Source organism: Medicago sativa, chromosome 2, assembly GCF_051527215.1.
Source record: "Medicago sativa cultivar Bolivia chromosome 2, Bolivia_mono, whole genome shotgun sequence".
Lineage (NCBI taxonomy): Eukaryota > Viridiplantae > Streptophyta > Magnoliopsida > Fabales > Fabaceae > Medicago > Medicago sativa.
Genome location: NC_140750.1, coordinates 5,833,703 through 5,856,227, shown reverse-complemented (window position 1 = coordinate 5,856,227; position 22,525 = coordinate 5,833,703). Strand labels below are relative to the sequence as shown.

The 22,525-nt window shown below is 33.8% G+C and overlaps 3 protein-coding genes across 7 annotated transcripts; 1 reads left to right on the top strand and 2 right to left on the bottom strand.

Moving 5' to 3' along the window:
• Positions 1–1,256: 1,256 nt before the first annotated feature.
• Positions 1,257–9,645, bottom strand: LOC146943927 (uncharacterized). Of its 2 annotated transcripts, none has more exons than XM_085742261.1 (21): positions 9,399–9,645; positions 9,211–9,311; positions 7,434–7,567; positions 7,075–7,343; positions 6,702–6,750; positions 6,511–6,610; positions 6,315–6,364; positions 5,939–6,148; positions 5,338–5,418; positions 5,171–5,224; positions 4,777–4,857; positions 4,609–4,662; positions 4,212–4,292; positions 4,045–4,098; positions 3,736–3,883; positions 3,113–3,222; positions 2,854–3,003; positions 2,490–2,645; positions 2,074–2,187; positions 1,767–1,958; positions 1,257–1,635 (listed from the first exon to the last, which is right to left on the bottom strand). In XM_085742261.1, exons 1-21 carry the CDS (start codon positions 9,431–9,433, stop codon positions 1,486–1,488), a joined length of 2,373 nt encoding a protein of 790 aa, XP_085598387.1. In that variant the 5' UTR covers positions 9,434–9,645; the 3' UTR covers positions 1,257–1,485. The 2 variants fall into 2 exon arrangements, with proteins under 2 accessions (XP_085598387.1, XP_085598388.1); XM_085742262.1 differs by having other exon boundaries at positions 4,045–4,095; positions 9,399–9,621.
• A 767-nt stretch (positions 9,646–10,412) lies between these two features.
• On the top strand, positions 10,413–11,165 carry LOC146943926 (uncharacterized). Its single transcript, XM_085747749.1, has 2 exons — positions 10,413–10,964; positions 11,049–11,165. Exons 1-2 carry the CDS (start codon positions 10,413–10,415, stop codon positions 11,163–11,165), a joined length of 669 nt encoding a protein of 222 aa, XP_085603875.1.
• Positions 11,166–16,463: 5,298 nt separating this feature from the next.
• LOC146943925 (Telomerase activating protein Est1) lies at positions 16,464–21,795 on the bottom strand. 4 transcript variants are annotated; one of them, XM_085742266.1, is made up of 7 exons: positions 21,582–21,795; positions 20,821–20,909; positions 20,352–20,445; positions 19,655–20,257; positions 19,442–19,564; positions 19,124–19,332; positions 16,464–18,738 (listed from the first exon to the last, which is right to left on the bottom strand). In XM_085742266.1, exons 3-7 carry the CDS (start codon positions 20,406–20,408, stop codon positions 16,710–16,712), a joined length of 3,021 nt encoding a protein of 1,006 aa, XP_085598392.1. In that variant the 5' UTR covers positions 20,409–20,445; positions 20,821–20,909; positions 21,582–21,795; the 3' UTR covers positions 16,464–16,709. The 4 variants fall into 4 exon arrangements, with proteins under 4 accessions (XP_085598392.1, XP_085598389.1, XP_085598390.1 ...); XM_085742263.1 differs by lacking the exon at positions 20,821–20,909 and having other exon boundaries at positions 20,352–20,476; XM_085742264.1 differs by lacking the exon at positions 20,821–20,909 and having other exon boundaries at positions 20,352–20,465.
• Positions 21,796–22,525: the final 730 nt, after the last annotated feature.

Below are 22,525 nucleotides of genomic sequence, written 5' to 3'. Positions count from 1 at the left end.
ATTAGATTTCAATCCCACCACCCCATGATTTCCGGCCAGGCTGAGATTTTATTGGCTAACATTAATTTCAGGACAATTTCTTGATAAAATCTAAGGGTGATTATTCTGTCATGTCATTTTTGAATCTTTCTTGATAAAATCTTTCTTGATATATAGCATTGCTCGACTGAAAAATGTTTGCATATTTCTCAAGTAACCGTCATAAATAAATGTTTGATGTTTCTGGTGTTGATGGCGCTACCGTAACTGGTGGCATCTCCACCGGAGTTGTCTCATATTCCATTGCCTTGGATAGCGGCGTTGCTGCTTTTACCATTTGGGTCGGCCATGAGACATACATTTTCCTTAATCCGACTTTTAATTGTTTATGATAGGAGTTAGGAGAAGAGATATTTAGACTCTCAAATTTTCATATTGAGAGAGGGAAATAGGCTGAGGTTAAAGAGATTGAGATTAAATTCAATTCCACTAGATAACGGCAAATCTCGTCTGGAAGTTGTTTGGAATGAGAGATCAAGTCTTTACCATGTTTGTTTATTTAATAGGTGTTTTTAGTGCACACCCAATGTTAGGTGAGTCCAACTAAATTGACTAAGTTAACTCAATTCATATGGCGTGTCTTAATTAACTCATTCATGCAATATTGTTCATCGGGCTCAAACTTAGACTAACATATAGGGATTTTCAGGTGTACTGGCTTAATCATTTGCCATGTAATTTTAAAGATAGTTAAAGCTTTGATCTTACATTTGAATCTTGCATCAGTCACGTAATTTCATCATGTGAAATTTCATAATTTTTTTTATAGATATGCAAGGTTACTTTTTGTTTTTTTGAGAATAAAATGCTTTTATGAAGAGTTATCTTTCTTCGCTCTCTCACTACTTAATCACACGTCATAAACTCTAACTCTCTTCTCCTTAAGCACGCTTCATCAAACCAAATTAGATTAGGAGTATACGCGGTGTGTGTCCAAATAACAAAGCTCATTAGTAAATACTGGCTGTCTGCTTTAGTTACTACAGCTATTCAATATATTGCTTGCTTTCAGCATAGTTCTGGAATACTTTGTGACAATTGAACTGTTTTACTACTTCCAGTCTGCGACCTTATTCAATTTGAAAATTAGGATATCAAATCAAATGTATGACAATTAAAGCTCTTAAGAAAAACTAGAGTAGCGGAGCAGAATCTAAATGCAGCAATGCAGTTTCATGGAATTTCCTCTTTCCAAGCGGAAAACAAAGCCACGAAAGTTTCTAACATCTGTGCATTCTAATAGATTGAGTCAACCTACAGTATCTTGTATACATATTGGAGTTGTATAATTTGTCTATGTAAGATTATATGGAACGGTAAACCTTTAGTCCTTTACCTATAGATTTTCTAATCAATCCCAAAAAAATGTAGCAAGAAAGGAAATACGGTCATATAAAACCACAAAGATTAACTAACATCCTGGCACTGAAACATACACTCAAACCCTTATTTCCATAGTTTCACAAAGCAATCATGGCTAGCCGAGGCAATCAATTCAGCTTCGGGTGAATCTGCTAGTCCAGCAATTAACCCCTTGTGTGCAGAAACCGACACTGTTCTACTGCTCTCATCAGTCGGACACCAGAATTCAAGGGTCTGCAAAGTTTAGTAGATAAATTTAGAAGGGAATTGGAGTTTCTAATATATGCTAAAAAAAACTATAACTTCAGGAGCATAGAGAAAGGCAAGGGCAAAAATATCAATCACATCATGGAAGAAGGGGTTACCTGATAGCCACCAATAACTAAGAGGTTACAATATCCCGGATGAAATATGCACGATTGAAACTTGTTCCCGTTTGAATGCAACTCACCGATGCATTCTCCGTCCGACCAGACTCGTGCACTATCTTCACTGACAGAGGCAATATACTTTCCTGTTCTATCCCAACAAATGGAAAGAACATCTTTATCATGTCCCTAAAAGGAAACAAAATTCAGTTATGATAGTATGTTGCAAAACGCAACATTCAAGCGGTGAAATGAAAGGCAAGTACCATGGTATACTGTAGATAAGAATTAATCTTTAATTTACCTTTAGATTGTACACAAGTTTATCAGTCTCAACATCAATTATTTTGAGATTATTTCCAGTAGCAGTAGCTAGAAGCATCCCAAGAGGCTGGAATCTAACTTGTTTACTACCTCCCTGCAATATGTTATTATTATTAATTGGCTTCCTGTTTTCATAGCAGATGTTTAAGCATATGAAAGAGTACATCACGTCTGGCTAAAATGTCATCACAATTTTCTAAAATAATGTATCCAGACCAACTGCATAGTTTTGTACATGACATTAGAGATTTAATCCTACCAAATCAATAAAGGATATTAGGTATGAAGAATTTCTATTGTTTTATTAATGACATTGGTTAAGAGCTTGTTACATAGAATTGAATATACTATATATATATTATTATTCCAAAAGCAAAAGGTGGGCGTAAAACTGACCTTAGTTACACGCAGACAGGAACGTTTGTTCACATTCCACAGGCGAATTATATCATTGTTATCACACGAGCAAAGAATGTCCATCTTTTCTGGGTGGAAGTCTAGTGACATTACTTGTTCAGAATGCCCAGAAAGCTTGAACAATGATTTGGTGGGCTAAACCATAAACAAGCAAAAAAAAAAAAAAAAAAACGAATATTAAATTTGCCACAAAATGCAATGGAAGAAGAAATGAACGTGCAAATAGGAAAGGAGAGATAAAGGTGAAGGGAAGAGGGGAATGATCCATATTCTTAACAGTTGGAAGCTATGAACATACATGAAGACAATCAGAACAAGAAGAAAGTGGCAAGTAACAGCTTACTTTGGTTGTGTCCCATAGTCTTATAGATCTATCAAAGGAAGATGTTGCAAATATAGTTGACTGTGGTCTAAACCGAACATCTGTAATGAGAAGTGAATGTGTTTCTTCAGTAGCATAACTTTGAAAAGTTCCTACGTCCCAAATAAAAACCTGTCATCACAAACTACAGTTAATAAGTTCGGAAAACAAGGAAAAACCCAGGCAGTGATTAAGAAGGGATCAACCAAACTAAATTTGAAGATTGATTAGATTGAACCACCTTCTTGTCATGTCCAACACTTGCCAAATAATTTCCATTTGATGAAAAATGGCTAGCCAAAACCTTGCTTTTGCTCGAGTGAAGGCATCCAACCTCTTTGAGTGAAAACCCTGCCAAATGATCAGAATCCTTGTGTTAGACATAAATATTTATAATCTCAAGAAGATTATAGGCCACATAATAATCTCGTATTCGTCTTCATAATGTCGACGAAAGTTATATCATCATCTCCATTACCTAAGGGGATGAAAAAATACAAATAAAAAAAAAAAAAAAAAAGACTACAACTAAGAATGTGGTTAAAAAGAATCTGTATATGCTACTACCAGGTTTATGGTATGTCATACAAAAACCTGTATCATGATATCAATATACATAGTTGATTTCAACCTGCAAAAAGGTTTTTGCCACTCTAACTACATTAACTCATCTGGAACTACACCACAAGATTTAACCACCAGAGGATTTTAAAACGATGCTATGCTAAAAGAAAAAATTGATATGGGCTCATATCTAGCATCTCTAAAAATCAATATGAAATTCCAACCAACTAGTTTGAAGCACACTGTACAGATTGCATACATAGAACTCTTAGCAATAGCATACGTCCATGAATATTTTACCTTTACTCTGATTTCTACTCTTTGTTCCTGGAATTCGTTTCAGATTGCTGAAAGGCAAATTTCTAAGATCAGCATCAGCATTTTCAATAGACAGGTAAGAATCGACATTTTCATCTGCTGGTTTTCCATCTGCTGCATCCACACAGTCCTATAGTTTGTATTCCATTGGAGATAACAAAGATTAGAAGACAGGAATCCAATTCACCAAATAAAAAGAAAAATGAATTAACACGAATGGTAATGGAATTATTCATTGCAAGTTGGAGTGAGAAGATATCAGGGTTCTTCTTTGTCATTATGCAAACCTACCTGGACACATTCTCTAGGTGCTATGGGTGCTGTCGTATTCCTCTTTCTGCTCTTCTGATTGAGAATAAGTACCCATATTTTGCAGAAACATTAGCACAATAATCACTTTCTGTTGCCAATAAGGTAAAGTGCAGTGATTTGGAATTTTAAAAAGTTGAATACCATACATCGAGATTTTGGGACTGCATCTGCAATTGCTGATCCTGCTTGAATTGAGGTTCTCCAGCTCTAACAGTTTGGTCCATCATCTGTATCATCATGAAATTAGTTTGCGCTGAAGACAATGCAATAACATGAAAGCAAATTCATTTGAAATATCATTGATACCTTTCATCAAATGATATGTATAATAAGATAGAATGGGATGGAAACATTCATCACTAGTTTGATTTAAAAAAAAATAACAACAATAATAATAACAAATGAGAGCTTATTTTAAGAAGAAGGAAACAAAACCAATAGATATTCATTATGTCAAATACAAACGATCTTCATGAAAAGATAAATTTTTCGCCATTCAAAAAAAATATATCAGGGTTGTATTAAAAATTTATGATAACCTACCGGGACACATTCTCCAGGTACTACGGATGGTATTATCTTTCTCTTTCTGCTCTTCTGATCGAGAATAGGTATACATATTTTTCAGAAACATTAGCACAATAGTCGCTTTCTGTAGCCAATAATATAAAGTGCCTTTGATTTGGAATTTCAAAAAGTTGATTAACATACATCGAGATTTTGGGGCTGTATCTGCATTTGCTGATCCTGCTTGCATTGAGGTTCTCCAGCTCTAACAGTTTGGTCCATTATCTGTATCATCATGAAATTAGTTTGCGCTGAAGACAATACAATAATATGAAAGCAAATTCATTTGAAATATTATAGATACTTTCATCAAACGATATGTATAATAAGATAGAATGGGATGGAAAACATTCATCACTAGTTTGATTCAGATAATAACAATGACAAACAAGAGCTTATTTTAAGAGGAGGGAAACAAAGCCACAAGATATTCATCTCATTATGTCAAATACAAAGGATCTTCATGAAAAGATCAATTTTTCACCGTTCCAAAAAAAATAAAATCAGGGTTCTTCGTTTAAAATTTATGATAACCTACCGGGACACATTCTCTAGGTGCTACGGGTGCTGTTATCTTTCTCCTTCTTCTCTCCTGATTGAGAATAGGTATACGTATTTTTCAGAAAAATTAACACAATAATCACTTTCTGTTGCCAATAATGTAAAATGCAGTGATTTGGAATTTTAAAGAGTTGAATACCATACATAGAGATTTTGGGACTGCATCTGCATTTGCTGATCCTGCTTGCATTGAGGTTCTCCAGCTCTAACAGTTTGGTCCACCAGCTGTATCATCATGAAATTAGTTTGCGCTGAAGACAATACAATAAAATGAAAGCAAATTCATTTGAAATATTAACAGATACTTTTATCAAACGATATGTATAGTAAGATAGAATGGGATAGAAAACATTCATCAGTAGTTTGATTCAGATCAGATAATAATAATGACAAACAAAAGCTTATTTTAAGAAGAGGGAAACAAAACCATTACGGATTCATTATGTCAAATACATTCATGAAAACCATGACGACCGAGACAAAAACCACAAGAACTATTGTGCACTAAATTCATCATTTTGACTTTCCCTAGTGTTTAAACTTCTGAATCTTATGAGTTAATAACTAACGAGCAATCTTCACTATCAAAGAGAAAAGATTGTGAACTATGCTTTCCCTTTACGATGTTTCATTTTGCTATGGGATCTACCCCCACTATTATGAAAATAAAAGAGCTTCCCTGAAATCCAAAAATCAAAACAAATGACTTCTGGAATGTCAACTGATGGGACACGAAAACACAAACCTCCCTATAGTTATTATTTGATTCAGTTTTGGGAATCTCTGGATATTGATTGTTACATCTGGTAAAATTTTGAGGAGCTGCGAAAGTCTGACTGTTAGGAGTACTTGTAAGTGATTGAGTAAGGATTGCATCCTGATTTTGTGTGTTCAACACTTCACACTGCTGCTGTCCATAGTTTGGTATTTGCAAAATGGAAGTTAGCATCTGGTCCTGCAGAACCATGAATCTTGGTCAATTTCAGTCAATAAAAAAGGATAAAAATGTAGCATCAACAACAAGCTTTCATATACACTTCAATATATAGAAATTTAGAGAAAAACTGAATACAAATGGAATCCTTTGTCCAAAAGATTCCACAATTATATCCACCACTCACATTTAATGGCCATCCATTCATTGGCACAAAATTAGGAGCTTCGTAGTTATCTGCAAACAAAAATAATCATTAAGATCTCGAAATATAATATTTCACGCATTAATCAGATAAGGAATAAAATTCTTTTCATTAAAATTGAATGTGAATTTTATTATTTACATCGATGGGGAATATGGAGAATAGGTTCAAGACATACTTGTTACATGCGGTCCATCTAAAGGCAGCATTGCTTTTTGTTTTACATCCAGAGGGTTTCTAGGTATGGGAGACCCCACATGCATACCAACTCCACTATCCTGAAAGTTTATAATGACATTAAATAAATCTGTCATGCCAAAAACTGAGTTTGCCATTCTCATTGTTATATGTTGGTGAACTAGAGGATACCTTGTAGACTTGCTGCTGGACCTGTGTGCCTACATCTTGCGATGGATGACTGACAAAACAAAATAAAAGTATGTAAAGAGAAATAGTGAGGGTATTTCATGTAACACCAATTTAAAATGTGCAACTATCAACAATGTACTCCCTTCAATGTAACAGAATTTTTTTATCAGGGAGAATAACATTCTAAAACAAATCAATGCCTATGAAAGAGGAAGCAGCACAGTTATAGTGTCACTAGACTCACTACAGGTAAAAGGACCTATAGTAAACTATTTCGCATGTGGGTTTGAAAGGAATACAGATCTGCATAAGTGAGAAAACAATAATCACAAGATAATCATTCAAAATTGAAAATATGCATCTTTACAATTACATTGAACTACTCCCTAAGAAGAAGTTCGGGTTATTTGCATTTCCATTTCCATTGATGAGAGCAAGCAAAATTGGATCAACTTGTTCAGCAGCATTTCCAAGGTGATCATTATTGTACAGTCTCGGAGAAATCAAATGAGCAGCTGGAGGTGGCATCATATTGTTAAAGCTGGAGCTGGGTTGAAATTGTTGAGGTCTCTGCTCATTCTTTGGTATTTGAGGAATTCTAAAAGAGGGATTATTCCTTGCAGCATTGGTTATTCTTTGGACCTAAAAATTGATGAGCAATGAATGAGTTGCTAGGATGAAACATGGGGGTAAACAGAAAATAAGATTTATCAATTATCATTTCGATACCACCTTATTAGAGGGCTCTGTGTTAGACTCTTGATGCCTCCTTCGTCTAGAATCAAATACCGGATAGAACACAGACCACCATTCATGCAGTAGTACTCCATCCGGAGGATCAAGCATTGAACCCATAAATTCCCTGCCTGTATAAAATCAATTTACAAGGAGATTTACATTACATCAATATCAATACTAAAAATCAATCAAATTCCAGCAATATTCAGAATAATATATAATCTGATCTAAAAGTACATCAAAATTAAATTCATGATTAAAAGAGCAACAGTTAATTATCTCAAGGCAAGCTCATCAATCAATCAATTATATATAACAATGTACCCCAAAATATAAACTCTCCTGCATCAGTGCAATAAAAAGCTCATCAATCAACTATATAAAAATTTACCCCCAAAATATAAACTCCCCTGCATCAGTGCAACATTAATCTCAAGGCAAACTCATCAATCAATTATGGCTAGTTTTAATCACTAGCAATGGCAAACTCATCAATCAATTATGGCTAGTTTTAATCACTAGCAATAAAAAGCTTAAATTTGATTATTAATACTGTTTCAGTTTCAAATAACTTAACAATGAAAAAACAAAATCAATATCAAATAAATAATCAGTGCAATTTGGAAACCAGTACCAATTAAGCAAACCCTAGATTTAATTAAGACTCTTTCTAGTTTCACCCCATATAATCAGAGTTACACCCAAATTTATTAAAATTTTTACAATAATACCAAAATTACCCTCTTCTTCTAAATTTCTAAAAACCCTTCTTTTACTATCATTCTGAACCCTCACCCCTTTTTCACCCACAAACCACCATGGATATGCAATCAATACCTACAAAAATCGTCAATTGAATCAACATCGCTTCCATTGATACGTACTCGATTAATACAAGTAAGTGAATTTCATAAATTTCTTCGAGTTTCTATTTATCGTTTGCTCTATGATTTATGGATGTTTATAGTTGTTGTTAATTTCACGTTTGTCTATCTACATCGATTTGTTTGATTTAAGTTTACATAGAAAGGTAACGTAAATTAAGTTTACATATAGGTCTCACGTGAATTTAGTTTACGTACATATTCTGAAAAGGAATAACATACACCTAAACTCAGTTTACTTGGTGTATGTAAACTCAGTTTACTTGATGTATGTAAACTCAGTTTACATAAACTACGTAAACTCAGTTTACATGAACTAAAACTCAGTCTTAACTTACTTATGTAAATTCAGTTTACATAGTGTATGTAAACTCGGTGTACGCAGTGTATGTAAACTCAGTTTACTTAACTCATGTAAACTGAGTTTACATACACTACGTAAACTGAGTTTACATACTCTATGTAAACTGAATTTACGTATACATAATTAATGTGCAGTGAACATGAATAAAGGGTATATTAGTAACTTTGGGATGTAACTTGGATTATTTGGGGTGTGGGTAGTATCTGTCTTTAATTAATCAGCAGCAATAAAAAAACTTAAGTTTGATTATTAATATTATTAACACTGTTTCAATTTCAAGTAACTTAACAATGAAGTATATCAAACTCAAACACCAAATACACCAAATCAGTACAATTTGAAAACTACTAGTACCAATTAAAAAACCGTATAATTACATTTTGTTAATTTTAATTAATCCAAATCAACAAACAGTGCTGCCGCCAAAATCACACCAGCAACAACTTGATCATTACGAGAATTTAGATATGAATTAAATCGACGAATTAAGTATATATATGAATGAATATACAAATAAGATTACCAATGGGATCAAATTCAGGAACATTTCCTTCGTTCATGAAAACATAAGCGGCGTGATGTCTTCCGGTTCTCGTCAAATATTCAAGCACGTAGTATCGCAACCTATAAAAAAAAAAAATCAAAATCGAAATCAATTAATAAAAAAAAAATGAAGAAAAAATAGAGAGATTGATTAATTAGAGTGTATACATATTCTCCATGGGATCATTGTTGTTTGAGTCCATGTTGATGATGATGATGATGAAAACGGTGTCGTATAGTGAAAGAAGAATCTGAGCTAATTTTCGCGGCGCTTAAAGGAAGGAAGAAGGAGGGAAAGAAAATGGAGAGAAAAAAGAAGAGGGAATTGGAGTTGAAATTGAAAGAAGGAGAAGAAGAAGAGAAGTAGAGAAGAAAAGAGTGAGAGTGCCATGCAAAAAGGAAGAAAACAAAAATTGGATTTTAAGGGTAAAGAAAAGAAAAGAAATAGAGACAGCGTGCGTGTGTGTGTGTGTATGAGTGAGAGTGTGACGTCTCTGGCAACTGTGCACCAAATCAAGTGGGTCCCGCTAATCCGATGGACTCGGTCCAGACACCGATGGACTCGCTCTGGAATTTGGGTTTGGGTTTTGGACTCATACTCAGCTCTTTTTCATTTTCTTTCATTTTCCTTTCATTTTCAATTTCAAAATTTATTTATCTTTTTAATAAAGAATTTCCAAGTTTATTTATTGTAATAAAGTATGAGCAAAAGATTTTAAAATTAAATGTATTTAATCCTTTTTTTTTTGTTTCTATTTTGTTTTGAATTAAATGTCTATTTTTTTTAAAGAATGAAATGTCTATTACTAGTTGAAAAACGGACATGTATCTATATGATTTTACTATTTGATTTTTTTGTATATATTTTTTTATTATATTTTATTATAATGATGTTGATGAATATTGGTGGATAGAGATAGGTTGTGGTTTAGAGTGTTGGCGTCTAGATATGGCGTGGAGGACGGTCGGGTGCGGGAGGGAGGTCGTGAGGTTTCGGCATGGTGGAGAGCTATCTTTGCCTTGCGGTCTGAGGAGTGGTTCCAAGGTAACATTAGTCAGGTAGTGGGTGATGGTAAATCTACTCTATTTTGGACGGACACTTGGTTGGGTGGAGTGTGTTTTAGAGATCGGTTTACTAGATTATATGATTTGTCTGAGTTCAAGGAAGAATCTGTGTGTAATATGCATTTGCTAGGGTGGGGGGCGGATGGGGCGGCTTGGGGTTGGCGTCGTAGGTTGTTTGCGTGGGAGGAGGAGTTAGCGGGGGAGCTTAGGTTGTTGCTTATTAATGTAACATTGCAGGTGGATAGGAGTGATAGGTGGACGTGGCGATTGGATCCTTCTTTTGTTTATACTGTCCGAAGCTCTTATAATTTTATTAATGCTTCTGTTCATGTTGATCCTGTGATATCTGTTTCATCTCTATGGCTGAAGCAAGTACCTTTGAAGGTTGTATTATTTGTGTGGCGTTTGTTTCGAGACATGTTACCTACTAAAGATAATCTTTTCCGGCGTCGTGTTATTAACTTTGATGCTCAGTTATGTACTGGAGGGTGTGGGGAGGTGGAAACATCTTCTCATCTTCTTTTTCATTGTATGCTTTTTGGATCAGTTTGGAATCAAGTTCTTAGGTGGATGGGTTTCACCGCGGTTTTGCCTTTCGATGCGCAAAGTCATTATTATCAATTCGGTTATATTGGTGGTGTGGCTGCGTCTCGACGGTCTATTATTCAGGTTATTTGGTTTGCAACAGTGTGGGAGATTTGGAAAGAAAGAAATAATCGGATTTTTAACAACAAAAATTGCTCTATTTCGCAGGTGGTGGACAAAATCAAGTCACTAACTTACATGTGGTTGAAGGGGAAACACGTCAGTCTTCCCCTCAATTATCATGGTTGGTGGCTAAGTCCGTTTTCTATTCTCGGAATAGGCTAATTGTCTTTTTTTTCTTTCTTTGCTTGTTGGTGGTAGGCTTGTGCCTTGTAAATATTGGTTCAGATACTTTTTGTATTATGGTGTTTCTTCTGTGGCACACCTTGTGCTAGGAAGGCCATTTTTGTTGTGGTAATATATTGCATTTTAGCCTCTTCAAAAAAAAATGATGTTGATAAATGATTGACTTACTTTCCTCATCTCACATTAATTGAATTGTTTTAAAATAAATAAATAAATTGTAAAATGATTAAAACATTCAATATGTAGTATTAATTTATATTTTAAATAAATTTGATTTTCTTAAATGAGGTATAAAATACATCTATATTCATTGTATAATTTATAAAATATTTTAATTCAAAGTCAATTTTAAAATATTCTAAAATATTATTTTTTTAATTGACACAAGCATTTTTTAAATATATAAAATAATTTAAAGTTTAAAAATATATCATTGATTACATCTTTTTAACCAATAAATAAAAATTGTGGTGAAGAAATTTAAAGTGAAAGGTTCAATTTTAATTGAATTTTACATATATCAATCACAAAATGAGGGTTACATGCCATTGGATAACTGTAACAAAATGAGGGTTACATGCCATTGGATAACTGTAGCAAGTTAATGAATTTTTTTATATAGTTTAGGAAAGGTAATATATTCTATTATACATTATATAGCATAGTCCCTCCCTTTGACAATAATTAAGTTATTTGACAACTTCACGCTTTTCTTTTTTAAAACTCGATTTTCGATTTAAGGACCGACTAATATGAGAAGTTTAATCTCACCGTCTACTTACGAGGTCCATTTAAAGTAAAACCAAATTTTTTATGAACTAGATCATTGAAATTGACACCGGAGAAAATCAAACCTGAGACTTGAGAGAAACACACTCTAATGTCACAAGTCAACATCACGAGGTCAATCCAAGTGGAATCCATTTTACACACATTAAAAAAATTATATAAATAAAAGAGAAAGTATCTTTGATTTTACCAATATCATAAATTCAAAGTAAAATATATTGAATTGAGGGTGGTGCATGTAATTAATATAATTGGTACCATCTAAAAATTTAAATGACATTTTTTTTATGTCTTTTGACGAATAAGTCAGTTATTATGGGACGGGGAGAGTAATATTATTATAAATACTAGCAGAAAGACTGACACTTATGTGCTCGTCTTTCCGTTCATTTTATTGCGATGATGAGTTTTTTTTTTTTTATGAAATTTTGATTTTGATTAAAAGTATAGGTATAGATATTTGTGACTTTCAAAATGTAGCAAAACTCAGCAAACCATGTTTATTTTTTTTCAATGATAACAACAATATAGTAAATATAATGTAAATTATTTTCTTCTTTAACAACACCAATAATTATAACATTATTATAAGAAAATTTGTTTAAGGATATAATTGAAATAATAAAACAGCCAACCCAAAACCTCTCATTCCCTTTATATATGGTATAAATAATTTCTAAGTATGCAACTCACATGTTCATACATATTTTTGCCTACATAATATTTGTTTAATTGAAATAAATGAATAAATAATAATTTCAATATAAAAAAAAATATTTTAGCAAATTTCTACATCGAAATATGTATATGAATAACATTTTTCACCAAATCTACAAATTATGGTCAAATTAGCTATAACATTTTTTTTTTTGAAAGAAGCTATAACATTTTTTTTTAAGGAAGCTATAACATATTTATGAACTAAATAATTGATAAACATATGTATGAACTAAATAATTGACACAATGGTAATGCTCAATATCAAATTACTTGTTAGCGAGCTAATAGATCAGACATCAAAATCGTGAAACAAACATCTTGTTTACTATCTGTTTGACCTTGACACCATCACTCAAATTCTAAACACACCTATCTTCCCACAAGCTACTAATGATAAGTTGGTACGACAATATGAGAAAAATAGTTGGTATTCTGTTTGTAGTGCTTACAGGATCTGTCCAGTAGTAGTTCGAAACACATCACATCTAAGAATGTCCGAGCAATGGAATTCTAAATGAAAACTCAAGGTGCCACCAAAAGTGAAATATCTTGTTTGGAGAGTTTGTCGTTATTGAGTTTCCTACTCGTGTACATCTCAACAGTAGAGGGGTTGCATGTCCTTTAAAATGTGTTATATATAGTGAAGCAGATGAGGATTCTTTACATGCTCTTTTTACACGTCCTCGAGTGTCTCAAGTTTGGCATGTTGCGAACCTAACGAATATTGTAGATGATGTCGTGAATGAGTATGATTATACAACATCAATAATATTTTGTTTACTAGATTAACTTTAACCATCACATTGCTCTTTATTTGCATCAGTCCTTCGGAATATTTGGAAGTACCTTAACTTGAGATTGTGGCAACAAGTGAATGAAACGGCAACACAAGTTTGTGTACACGCCATCCACATTTTAAAAGAATGGAAACTTGTGCAAGGATTGTGAAGAACCGCATGTAAACAACCATCACCTATGCCACCAGGGCCAAATACTTCTCATTGGGTTCGATGGTAGAGACCCGCCCTTGGGAGACAAAAATGCAATGTAGATGTGTCTTTCTCGACGTCCCATAATCAGGTGGGTATCGGTATGTGCATTCAAGATGCTGATAGAGGATATGTGCTTGCCAAAACAACATGGTTTGCGCTGTTGTGTTCGGTGGATGTAGGCGAAGTTTTAGGACTTTGTGAAGCGTTGCGGTGGGTGGCTGAGTTAGGATTCATGTTAGTATGGACTTCTCATTGGATTTGAAACTTGTCAATAGTAATAATAGTAGCAAAAATGATTTTGGAAGCATTATTAATCATTGTCGATAGCTACTTAGAACTCAATTTACCAACTCTAAGGTATAATTTAGCCGGAGGCAAGCAAATGAGGTGACTCATGAATTAGCACTGACAACCTCATTAGAAACTAGCTCCCAATTATTTAGTGATGTACTACCTTATATCATTGACTTATTATCCAATGAAATGAGTTGAATTTCTTCCCCTCAATTTTTTATTAGTTTTCAAATTTTGAGTGTGTGTTTTAATAAAATAAAAAATGTAGATAAAACATTTTGTTTAAGAAGTCTAACATTTTTTTGAGTGTGTGTCTCATGCAACACTACATTGCCAACCCAAATGGATAAAACCTTTTTAAACATAGATTATAAGGATAAAGATTCTGAATGAAGGTAAATGGAGAAATTATAATTATTCCGAAAATGAATATTTTACTTGAAACCACGTTATAATTTGTGCATTATTCTACTGTAATATTTATTTTTGAAGGGACTGTAATATTTATTATCTTCTCACGTAAAATAATACAAGTTTATGAAAAAACCATTCAAGTAAAAGTGTAGTCAAGTGAACAAAGATAAGAAAAATTTGTTAAATTATAAAATTCTATTTGAGAGTTGAATATGAATAAATTTAAAATAAAATATATATATATATATATATATATATATATATATATATATATATATGTAAATTCATTTTTTGTACAATATTTTCTTTCAAAAAAGATTGTACAATATTTCATAGAATTGAGTTTTGCTTGTTGGATTTAGTTGTTTGTGTGTATGTTTCATTTTTTTAATTATGATGATATTAGTACGAAGTTTCTTCGTCGCTTAACAGTGATTAAACGAGAACATATGTAGGATACACAAGATGAGTTCTCCTCTCCCAACCAAATTTTTACCATACACATGAGTCATGAATCAAACCAGTGACTACATGCTTAAAGAGCCAAAATATCTTACTGGTCGAACCACTTTATTTTAATGCTAACCACTTTATTGTTGGTTGTGTATGTTTATAAATCATTATTTCTAAAATCAGACATCTGCTCCTTTGAATGTCTTGTACATTATTATATATTTTTTGTTGAAGAAAGACAGGGGAAATCAGAGTAAAGAAAATCCAAACCACTTGTGGATGCAGGGGAATAACAGTAAGGCATATCTAGCATGCAAGGTATAAAAGCTAAGACGTTAGGCATCTCCCTTTCACAGGAAAAAATGTTAGCATTAAAATAAAAAATGAATATACATGAGAATAAAAAATGAAAGAATTAGAACGCATTAAGGTAATTGATCTCTATATATATGTTATATCCACCATAATAGTCCACAATAAGAGCATATAGACATATAGTGAAAGAAATGAAGTTCTTATTGCAGTTCCCATGTTGTTCATGTTTCTGTTTTGTCACACCAAAGAAAGAGAAGCATAAGGAGAAGAAGGAAGCCAAGAGACCTTAACAAAGGGAAAATCTTCAGTCCCTATGTTCCTCATCATGAGTCATGATCAGGAACATTTGGTTGCTATCCATTTAGAAATTCTTAGAATATATTCTCTTGAACATTTTCTGTCTATCTTAATCCTTATATGATATAAGTTATATCTATCTTAATGTATACAGTGTCTTCCTATCCAATTTAAATTAAGATAACGTGGATAAAAGTGAAATGAAATATGGTGTTCTATAAGCTCAAATACTATTGGAAGTAGAATCTCAAAAAATACTATAAACTTGTGAAAACATGTTATAAACCTGTGAGAGAAAACCCTTACAAAACAGTTTTGTTTTGATCATATGAACTTATATGTTATAACTTATCCGCAATTAACTAACTTATCCGTCATTGACTTGATAAGTCATTTGCTATAGTCTAGCAATTTGGCCTTGATATACAGATCCTAAGAGCAGTCAATAAAATTTAACACCTCAAAAATCCCCGGTAATAACCATGTTGACTTCGGTAAAAAGAACAACTTTAACTATATGATTAAGATTAAGAACCACTCAAAGAGAAATTTAAGGATTGCGAATTAATATTCATGTAAGTGTTTTATATGAACTCAAAATCTAGAACATGTTGGTACAAGAGCAATGAAGACATTCAAGTAACACACACATTAACATAGTTAACAAAGTTATGAAATAAATATGTTCTGTCCACAATCACCAGCTGCACCAAGCAATCACATAATATAATACATTGTTTTTTATCCATGGATTTTTTTGTTCTCATGTCCATTTTATTCTTCTTCTTAAAGTTTTCCACTGCCAAAACAACAGTGCGATCTTTTTTACCAGGTTGTCCTAAGAAATTGTTTTTTGATATATACCACTCAAGTCAACATAGATTTGGCAACATATGTTCCTAAACGTTTTTCATCCCACCATATATAATCTCATAGTATATTACAAATCCAACCATGGCAAGTATATGCTTGTTTTGTTTCCACTAACTAATCATGTACGAAGTTCTGAGAATGAGGATTTCCTCGCTTAATTTCAACCCTAAATAATTTACATGCATATCCTAGAACAGTGGCTGAATGAAGGATAATTCATCCACTTTCTTTAAAAATTAGAGCTCTTCAATTCATTTAGTAAATGGCTGAGACATTTGTATACATATGTTACACATTTATACTACTTGGTACTTTGCGAAAATGACTGCACAACAAGGTGTACAATTATGGAATGGTTTGCAGCACAAGTTTCAGACTAAGAGTTATAATTTCCTGTGAATGTAGGCCCTCTGAGGTTAGGATCTCGCTGGAGACGCCATTCCTTCTCTTTCAGACACTCTAGCAGAGATTGCGGCTCGTTTCTCAGCTCTGTCACAGCACCGCACACAAAAGGGACCGGTCTTTGACAGTTGTTGTAGAGACTAGCTTTGTGTTCGCCTGCATTGAGAAAGCCCGGCTGCAATGGTGGGGGACCTGGGGACTCAATATACGTGTACTGGTTATTATACGACAAAGGAATGCCCCATCTGTCAAATTGATCAAACCTGTAAGGATTATCATGATTTTGAGGAGCAGGACTATTCATATAAGTAGGCTGCATATAATTGTTGGCTTTCTCAGGTTTGTGGTTCTCTCTGTACCAACGCAGCCATTCCGAAGAAGTCATTCGTCCAGGTGGAGGGTATCCGTTGACAAAAACTGGATATCTAGGATCATATCCAGGTGGACCATAAGTAGAACTCCAATCTGAGTAACCACTTATCGGTGACGAAGTTTCTGGAAATCTCGGAGCTGGTAAACTAGGTTGTGCTTGTGCATCAGTAAACCAGGCAGCATTATCAGGTAGTAATGGAGCAGAGGGTATTGGAAGAGAATATGTGGCAGATGAGGCATTGAAGTTTGAAGATTCATTCACTGAACTAATGACTGAATTTTCATTTTTATTGATGGATAGTCCTGCTAAAGATGAAGAAGCTATTTCTTGAATAGGCTGCAACCTATGCTCAATAGGACCCTTTGTCCCATTTCTTCTATTGTTGCTCAAACTTCCTTCATCGAGGACCCAAGCATTGAGCGAGGGTGGGCCAGCAGCGATTGGAGCTTCTGACCCTCCCTCGCTCAGTGCATTTGATTCCTTCGTTGAAGGTTCTTGCTGTTTGAATTCTTTGTCACTCCCGAATTTCGAACTGCTTCCATGGTATTCCCATGGATCAGTTTGAGTTTGAGCTGGGTTTTGTGCCATGAGAAGAGATGTAGCACGTCGCAAACAATCATCAGATGGTAAGCTTTGGTCTATACGGTCTTTCTGTGATAACTGCTCATCAGCTGAGGTAGACGGGGACAATGGCGCTGAATTATACCTTGTAAGAGGCCTGAAGAGAATAACTTCTTCTTCTTCCACCACAGAAGGTTTTGCATTGATGATAGCGCTACTTGGATTGTCCTCGGTCATCCTTTTGCATTGTTCTTCGGTGTCTTTGTTAGTTTGCTGATTAGTCTCTTCCCTTCTTGTATTGGACTCCACAAGTTCTGATTTTTTCTTGCCATGACATTCATTTGATCTAGCCACACAAAATCTTCTTCCCATTTCATCATATGTAATCCACTTTTGTAAAGTATTTGATCTGCTAGCAATCTTCATTGCTGCCTGTTTTATGCGTTCAGCTCGCAATTCCACTCCACTTACAAAATTTTCTCGGTGTTCCCAATTACTACAGAAATCCAATGAAAAATGTGCACTAGCTATAGGTACAAAACCCCGCAACTCAAAATCCTCCCACAACGGAGTGCTATCAAGAAGTTTTTTTGTTTCCTTTCTATTGCCGTTTAGTTTATTTAGAAGCTCAACAAACACATCAAAAAAGTAAGAAATGGCTCTTCCACACTTTTGATCAGAGGAACATACTTCAGTTGCGTCAAGCACACTTGAACACCACTCCACAAAAACAAGCACAGAAGGTAATAAAGGGCAATGATTCAAAGACTTAGCCTCAAGGCATCTTTCAACGAAACGTCCCATGACACCAAACGCAGCAGCTAATCCCATCTGCGTTAACTGTGTAACATTTTTGTCTTCTGAATCTTCCTTTTCAAGCTTACCCATTAGATTCTTTAGGGAAAATATTAGAATACAAACTGCTTGTATGGCTCGAAAAGGACCTCTTCTGGCTAAATCCATTTGACTATAGGAGTCCAACATGGTCTTCAGTTCTATATCTTCAAGCTTCAACATTGTATCCAACTCTCCAATTGTAGATGCCAATGCAATAGAGAATTCCTCGAAACTGATTCAGAGATCAGAACACATATATTAGAATTCAGATATTTAAAGCACATATTAATCTTCATTATATGAGGAGTTCACTTGTGTCAAACAAATTGGTGTAATTAGAACATTGGCATTCCTTTTGGGAAAAGGTGTAAAAATTTATGCTCACAGCTTAATTACAGTCATGATGAAGTATAAATATTAACTGCTGTAAGGCAAATAGAAACCCTACATTATAAATTGTTGTTAACTGTCAATTAAATACATGTTGAAGAAGAGATGAAAATCAAGGATATGTAAACATGAATGACTTAATTTAACTACATGAGGAAAATTCAAACAGTAAAGAGGCAAAACAAAATTCCACGAAAATTCTACAACAGATTGAATTTAAGATGTACCTTGATGTTATGAAGAGGAAACTTATCATTCTGACCATAAGAGACCATAACTTTGTGTCAGTGAAATGATTACTTTCGTTTTCAACTTTAGTGTAGTTTGTGCAATCATTTCTCAGTTGTGCCTTCTTCTCTTCACTGATTCTTCCAGAAGGTTTAGAGAAATCAAAGCAGACTTCGCCAGAAACATATTGCAGAGAAGATGACCTATTCTGCAGGATCAAAAGCGGCACATGAGAAGGTTGCGATAAAATAAGCTCATAAACAATCAACATAGGAAAATATAGTTCATTAAAGAACCTTGAGATTATCATCAATTACCTTTTCAAACAGCAAGATAAGATTGTTCCAGGCATCCGGAAAAGGTTCTTTAACTGCTAAACTTCTTACACAGTGGTATAGAGCAAGGAACTCATCACCGATATATGTCGCCAATACAGCCAACTGCAAATGGATAAGGATACTGTCACATGAAAAAGAAAAAATACGTAGATGATAAAAGTATACCTTGCGAAACAGATAAGAAACATTTACCTGATTTTGAGGGTTACCACTATTAGGCCAAATTCTTGTTGCTTCCAAGTAATGTGTGGCAGCAACTGACCAATTATGGTTTTGAGTATCAGGATTTTCACATTGTTCTTTATACCTCGCAAGATCGCCCATACAAACTAAGGACCGATGACATAAATATTTGCATTTCAGCTTGATTTCTGGTTCCGTAGAGGTAAAGATCCAACCCTTTTTATGCAACAATGCCTCTTCTGATACTCCAGAGTTTTTTCTTAGTTTTACAATTAGATTTTTGTAAAACTCAGAAGCTTCGGACAAAAATAACTTAAATAGCTTAAAAGGATCATTATTTCTTCTCTGCTCAACACCGGTTTGTGATATTCCTGATTTGTTGCTCTCCACATCAGCCGAGTTTCTCTTTACTATTTTGCGAAATTCGTCAATATGCTTATAATGGAGCTTCCACAAAGAATATTCAACATCCTGAAGTTCTGCATATGTATAATTGTTCAACAAAACTCTCTCATAACTAGCACGGATCTTGCGGTACAAGTATTGAGCATCTGAGTGAAGAATGCCTTTAGAATGGATCAATGCCCACAATTGCTTTTCAGAATTGCCAATCTGAACATTCAACAAAGTTTAAAGTTAACGATATCAAATCTAAATACTTCTCAAAAGCTAAGCATCATAAGGAATGCCAGTATCACAAAGTCACCTCTAAGAGTACTTCTTTACTACGAATTCCAGGAGAAAGGGATAGATTGGTTGCCATGACCGAAATTGAAGTGCTTCCTTCAAATGAAACGCATCTGCTAGGCACAAATCTGACCTATTAGTAAACTTTAAAAATATGAAAATGAAGTTAATATTCAATTTCAACAAAGGTAAAATCTTGCTATAAGAAAACCAGTATTATACGAACAATAACACGAGTTTAAAAGATTAACACAATTAAGCGCTTCAAGAGCCCGAGTACCAAAAACATTCATGGAAAACATGCATCCTTAATAACTAACTTTAAACAAAGATTCATCCAGACTACTAGTTAAGAAAATAATAATGACCTTAACTTATTTTAATTTGGTATGATAAAATTTACATTAAGAGTAGCACACCCTATGCAAGGTCATGAGAGAATCATCAACCTCATTGAGGATTTATAATAGAATTTACGTATAACCTACCAATCGTAGATTCCAAACTTGAATCCAAGTTGCAGCAAGTATGAGAAGGTTCAATCCAGGGCCGTCCCTGAGAATTCGGAGGCTCGGCTCTGGGAATGAAAAGAGGCCAGTGATAAAATCAAAACGTATTTTTTTTAAAAGAGCAATGCTCTATTTATATTTTTTAAAAGATAAATACAACGTGCCGTATATATGCGGTACACCCATAGGTGAAAATAACTACTGTATACATGAGGAATCCCCACCTAACACCAAAAGCAAGAGGAAAATTAAACATGCACAAAACAATCAAAAGTCATGCGTTGTTTGCACCCCCTTTATTGCAGGATAGTATACTACTGGATAGTATACTACTGGGTATATTTCTTTTTTTTGAGGCCCATCCTTGGGGGAGGCCCAGCTCGGTTGAGCTGTTTGCACCCCTTCAAGGCCGGCCCTGGTTCAATCATATGTGCTAACCATCATCAATCATCTTCTTTGTGGATGAAATAATTCAGGACAAGATATAATATAACTATGTTTGAGAATTGAGACAGCTTAAGAGAAAAGTGAAAAACAAAAACAACAAAGAAGGTTTGGTTTTACAAGTTTCTGACCACACTCATAGCAGAATTGAATTGACAGAGTTAGACTGCAAATAAAACAAATACCTACTTAAACAAATAAAGACATAGAGCATAAGCCAAATAAAAAACAATAATAAAAAGATTCAGTTAACAGTACTGAGAAAGTGAAATACAATAATTCAGGTAAAAGATTACCTAATGAAATATACAAGAATTATTGAGTAAAGAATTCCAAGTCCAGCTAGATAAGCATAAAGCTGGTATAAGGTAAGATAGAAGCGGGGAAGGGAAGAAGCAAGAAGAATTGGACCACCAACAACAGTGATACAGATGTGAAACAGACAAAGTTAAAGGTAGGATTGTGGATTAATGATGATGAGCCTGGCTGAACCTGAATACAAGACAAACTACTTCTTAGCCCGTTTTTTTAGGCTTTTCATATCAAATATTTTCTGCTACTATGGTCAATAAAAATATAATAATAAGAATTAAATATAGTCCTTATCATCACATATTTCTTAACTAAACTTTATTGTATTTTTAGTCTTGAATATCACAATTGAGCAATTTTGATTTTTATGATTCATTTGTGCAAATTTATTCATTTTTTTTACTGTAAAGTGTAAAATAAACTTCATTTAACTGTTAAAACAATGATTAGTTCAATCGGCATGAACATGCGTTGCAACATTTTTCATCCATGTTTTAAGATCAACATAAGTCGAATACAAGACAAACAATGTGCATAGAGAAATCACGAACCAATGAGATATCACTTAACCAAAATCTTAATCATAACGATCAAACTAATTTCTTTCACACTAGTTCAATAGCTAAGGAGAAAGATAGGTCCACGTGGTCATTATTCTTGTTAAATTAAGGATATATTTTTTTTTAATTGTATATACTTAAGTTGATAGAAGGTAGTTTTAGAAATGATCAATTCAATCATATATCTGAAATTCACTTAACACTAAAATGTGTGGTTGTCTATTTAGCTAAATCAACATGTCATTTACTCTTCACTTAATACCAACTCAGATTCATGATTCTCTAAATAAAAAACTGACATTTTTATACGGTAGACAAAATATTTCCTCTATTATGATGAGAGAAGACTAATATAGAAACTAATTTGT

Excerpts from the sequence above, each read along its gene's own strand:
- LOC146943925 (XM_085742266.1), bottom strand. The coding sequence starts at position 20,408 with ATGGCAACCAATCTATCCCTTTCTCCTGGAATTCGTAGTAAAGAAGTA. Across the intron at positions 19,333-19,441 it reads TTATCTTGCTGTTTGAAAAG|AATAGGTCATCTTCTCTGCA; the intron begins GTAATTGATGAT and ends TTGATCCTGCAG. Across the intron at positions 18,739-19,123 it reads TTCCTCTTCATAACATCAAG|TTTCGAGGAATTCTCTATTG; the intron begins GTACATCTTAAA and ends TCTCTGAATCAG.
- LOC146943926 (XM_085747749.1), top strand. The coding sequence starts at position 10,413 with ATGCATTTGCTAGGGTGGGGGGCGGATGGGGCGGCTTGGGGTTGGCGT. Across the intron at positions 10,965-11,048 it reads CTCGACGGTCTATTATTCAG|GTGGTGGACAAAATCAAGTC; the intron begins GTTATTTGGTTT and ends TCTATTTCGCAG.
- LOC146943927 (XM_085742261.1), bottom strand. The coding sequence starts at position 9,433 with ATGGACTCAAACAACAATGATCCCATGGAGAATAT. Across the intron at positions 9,312-9,398 it reads AATGATCCCATGGAGAATAT|GTTGCGATACTACGTGCTTG; the intron begins GTATACACTCTA and ends TTTTTTTTATAG. Across the intron at positions 6,751-7,074 it reads TTCTTAGGGAGTAGTTCAAT|TCATCCATCGCAAGATGTAG; the intron begins GTAATTGTAAAG and ends TTGTTTTGTCAG.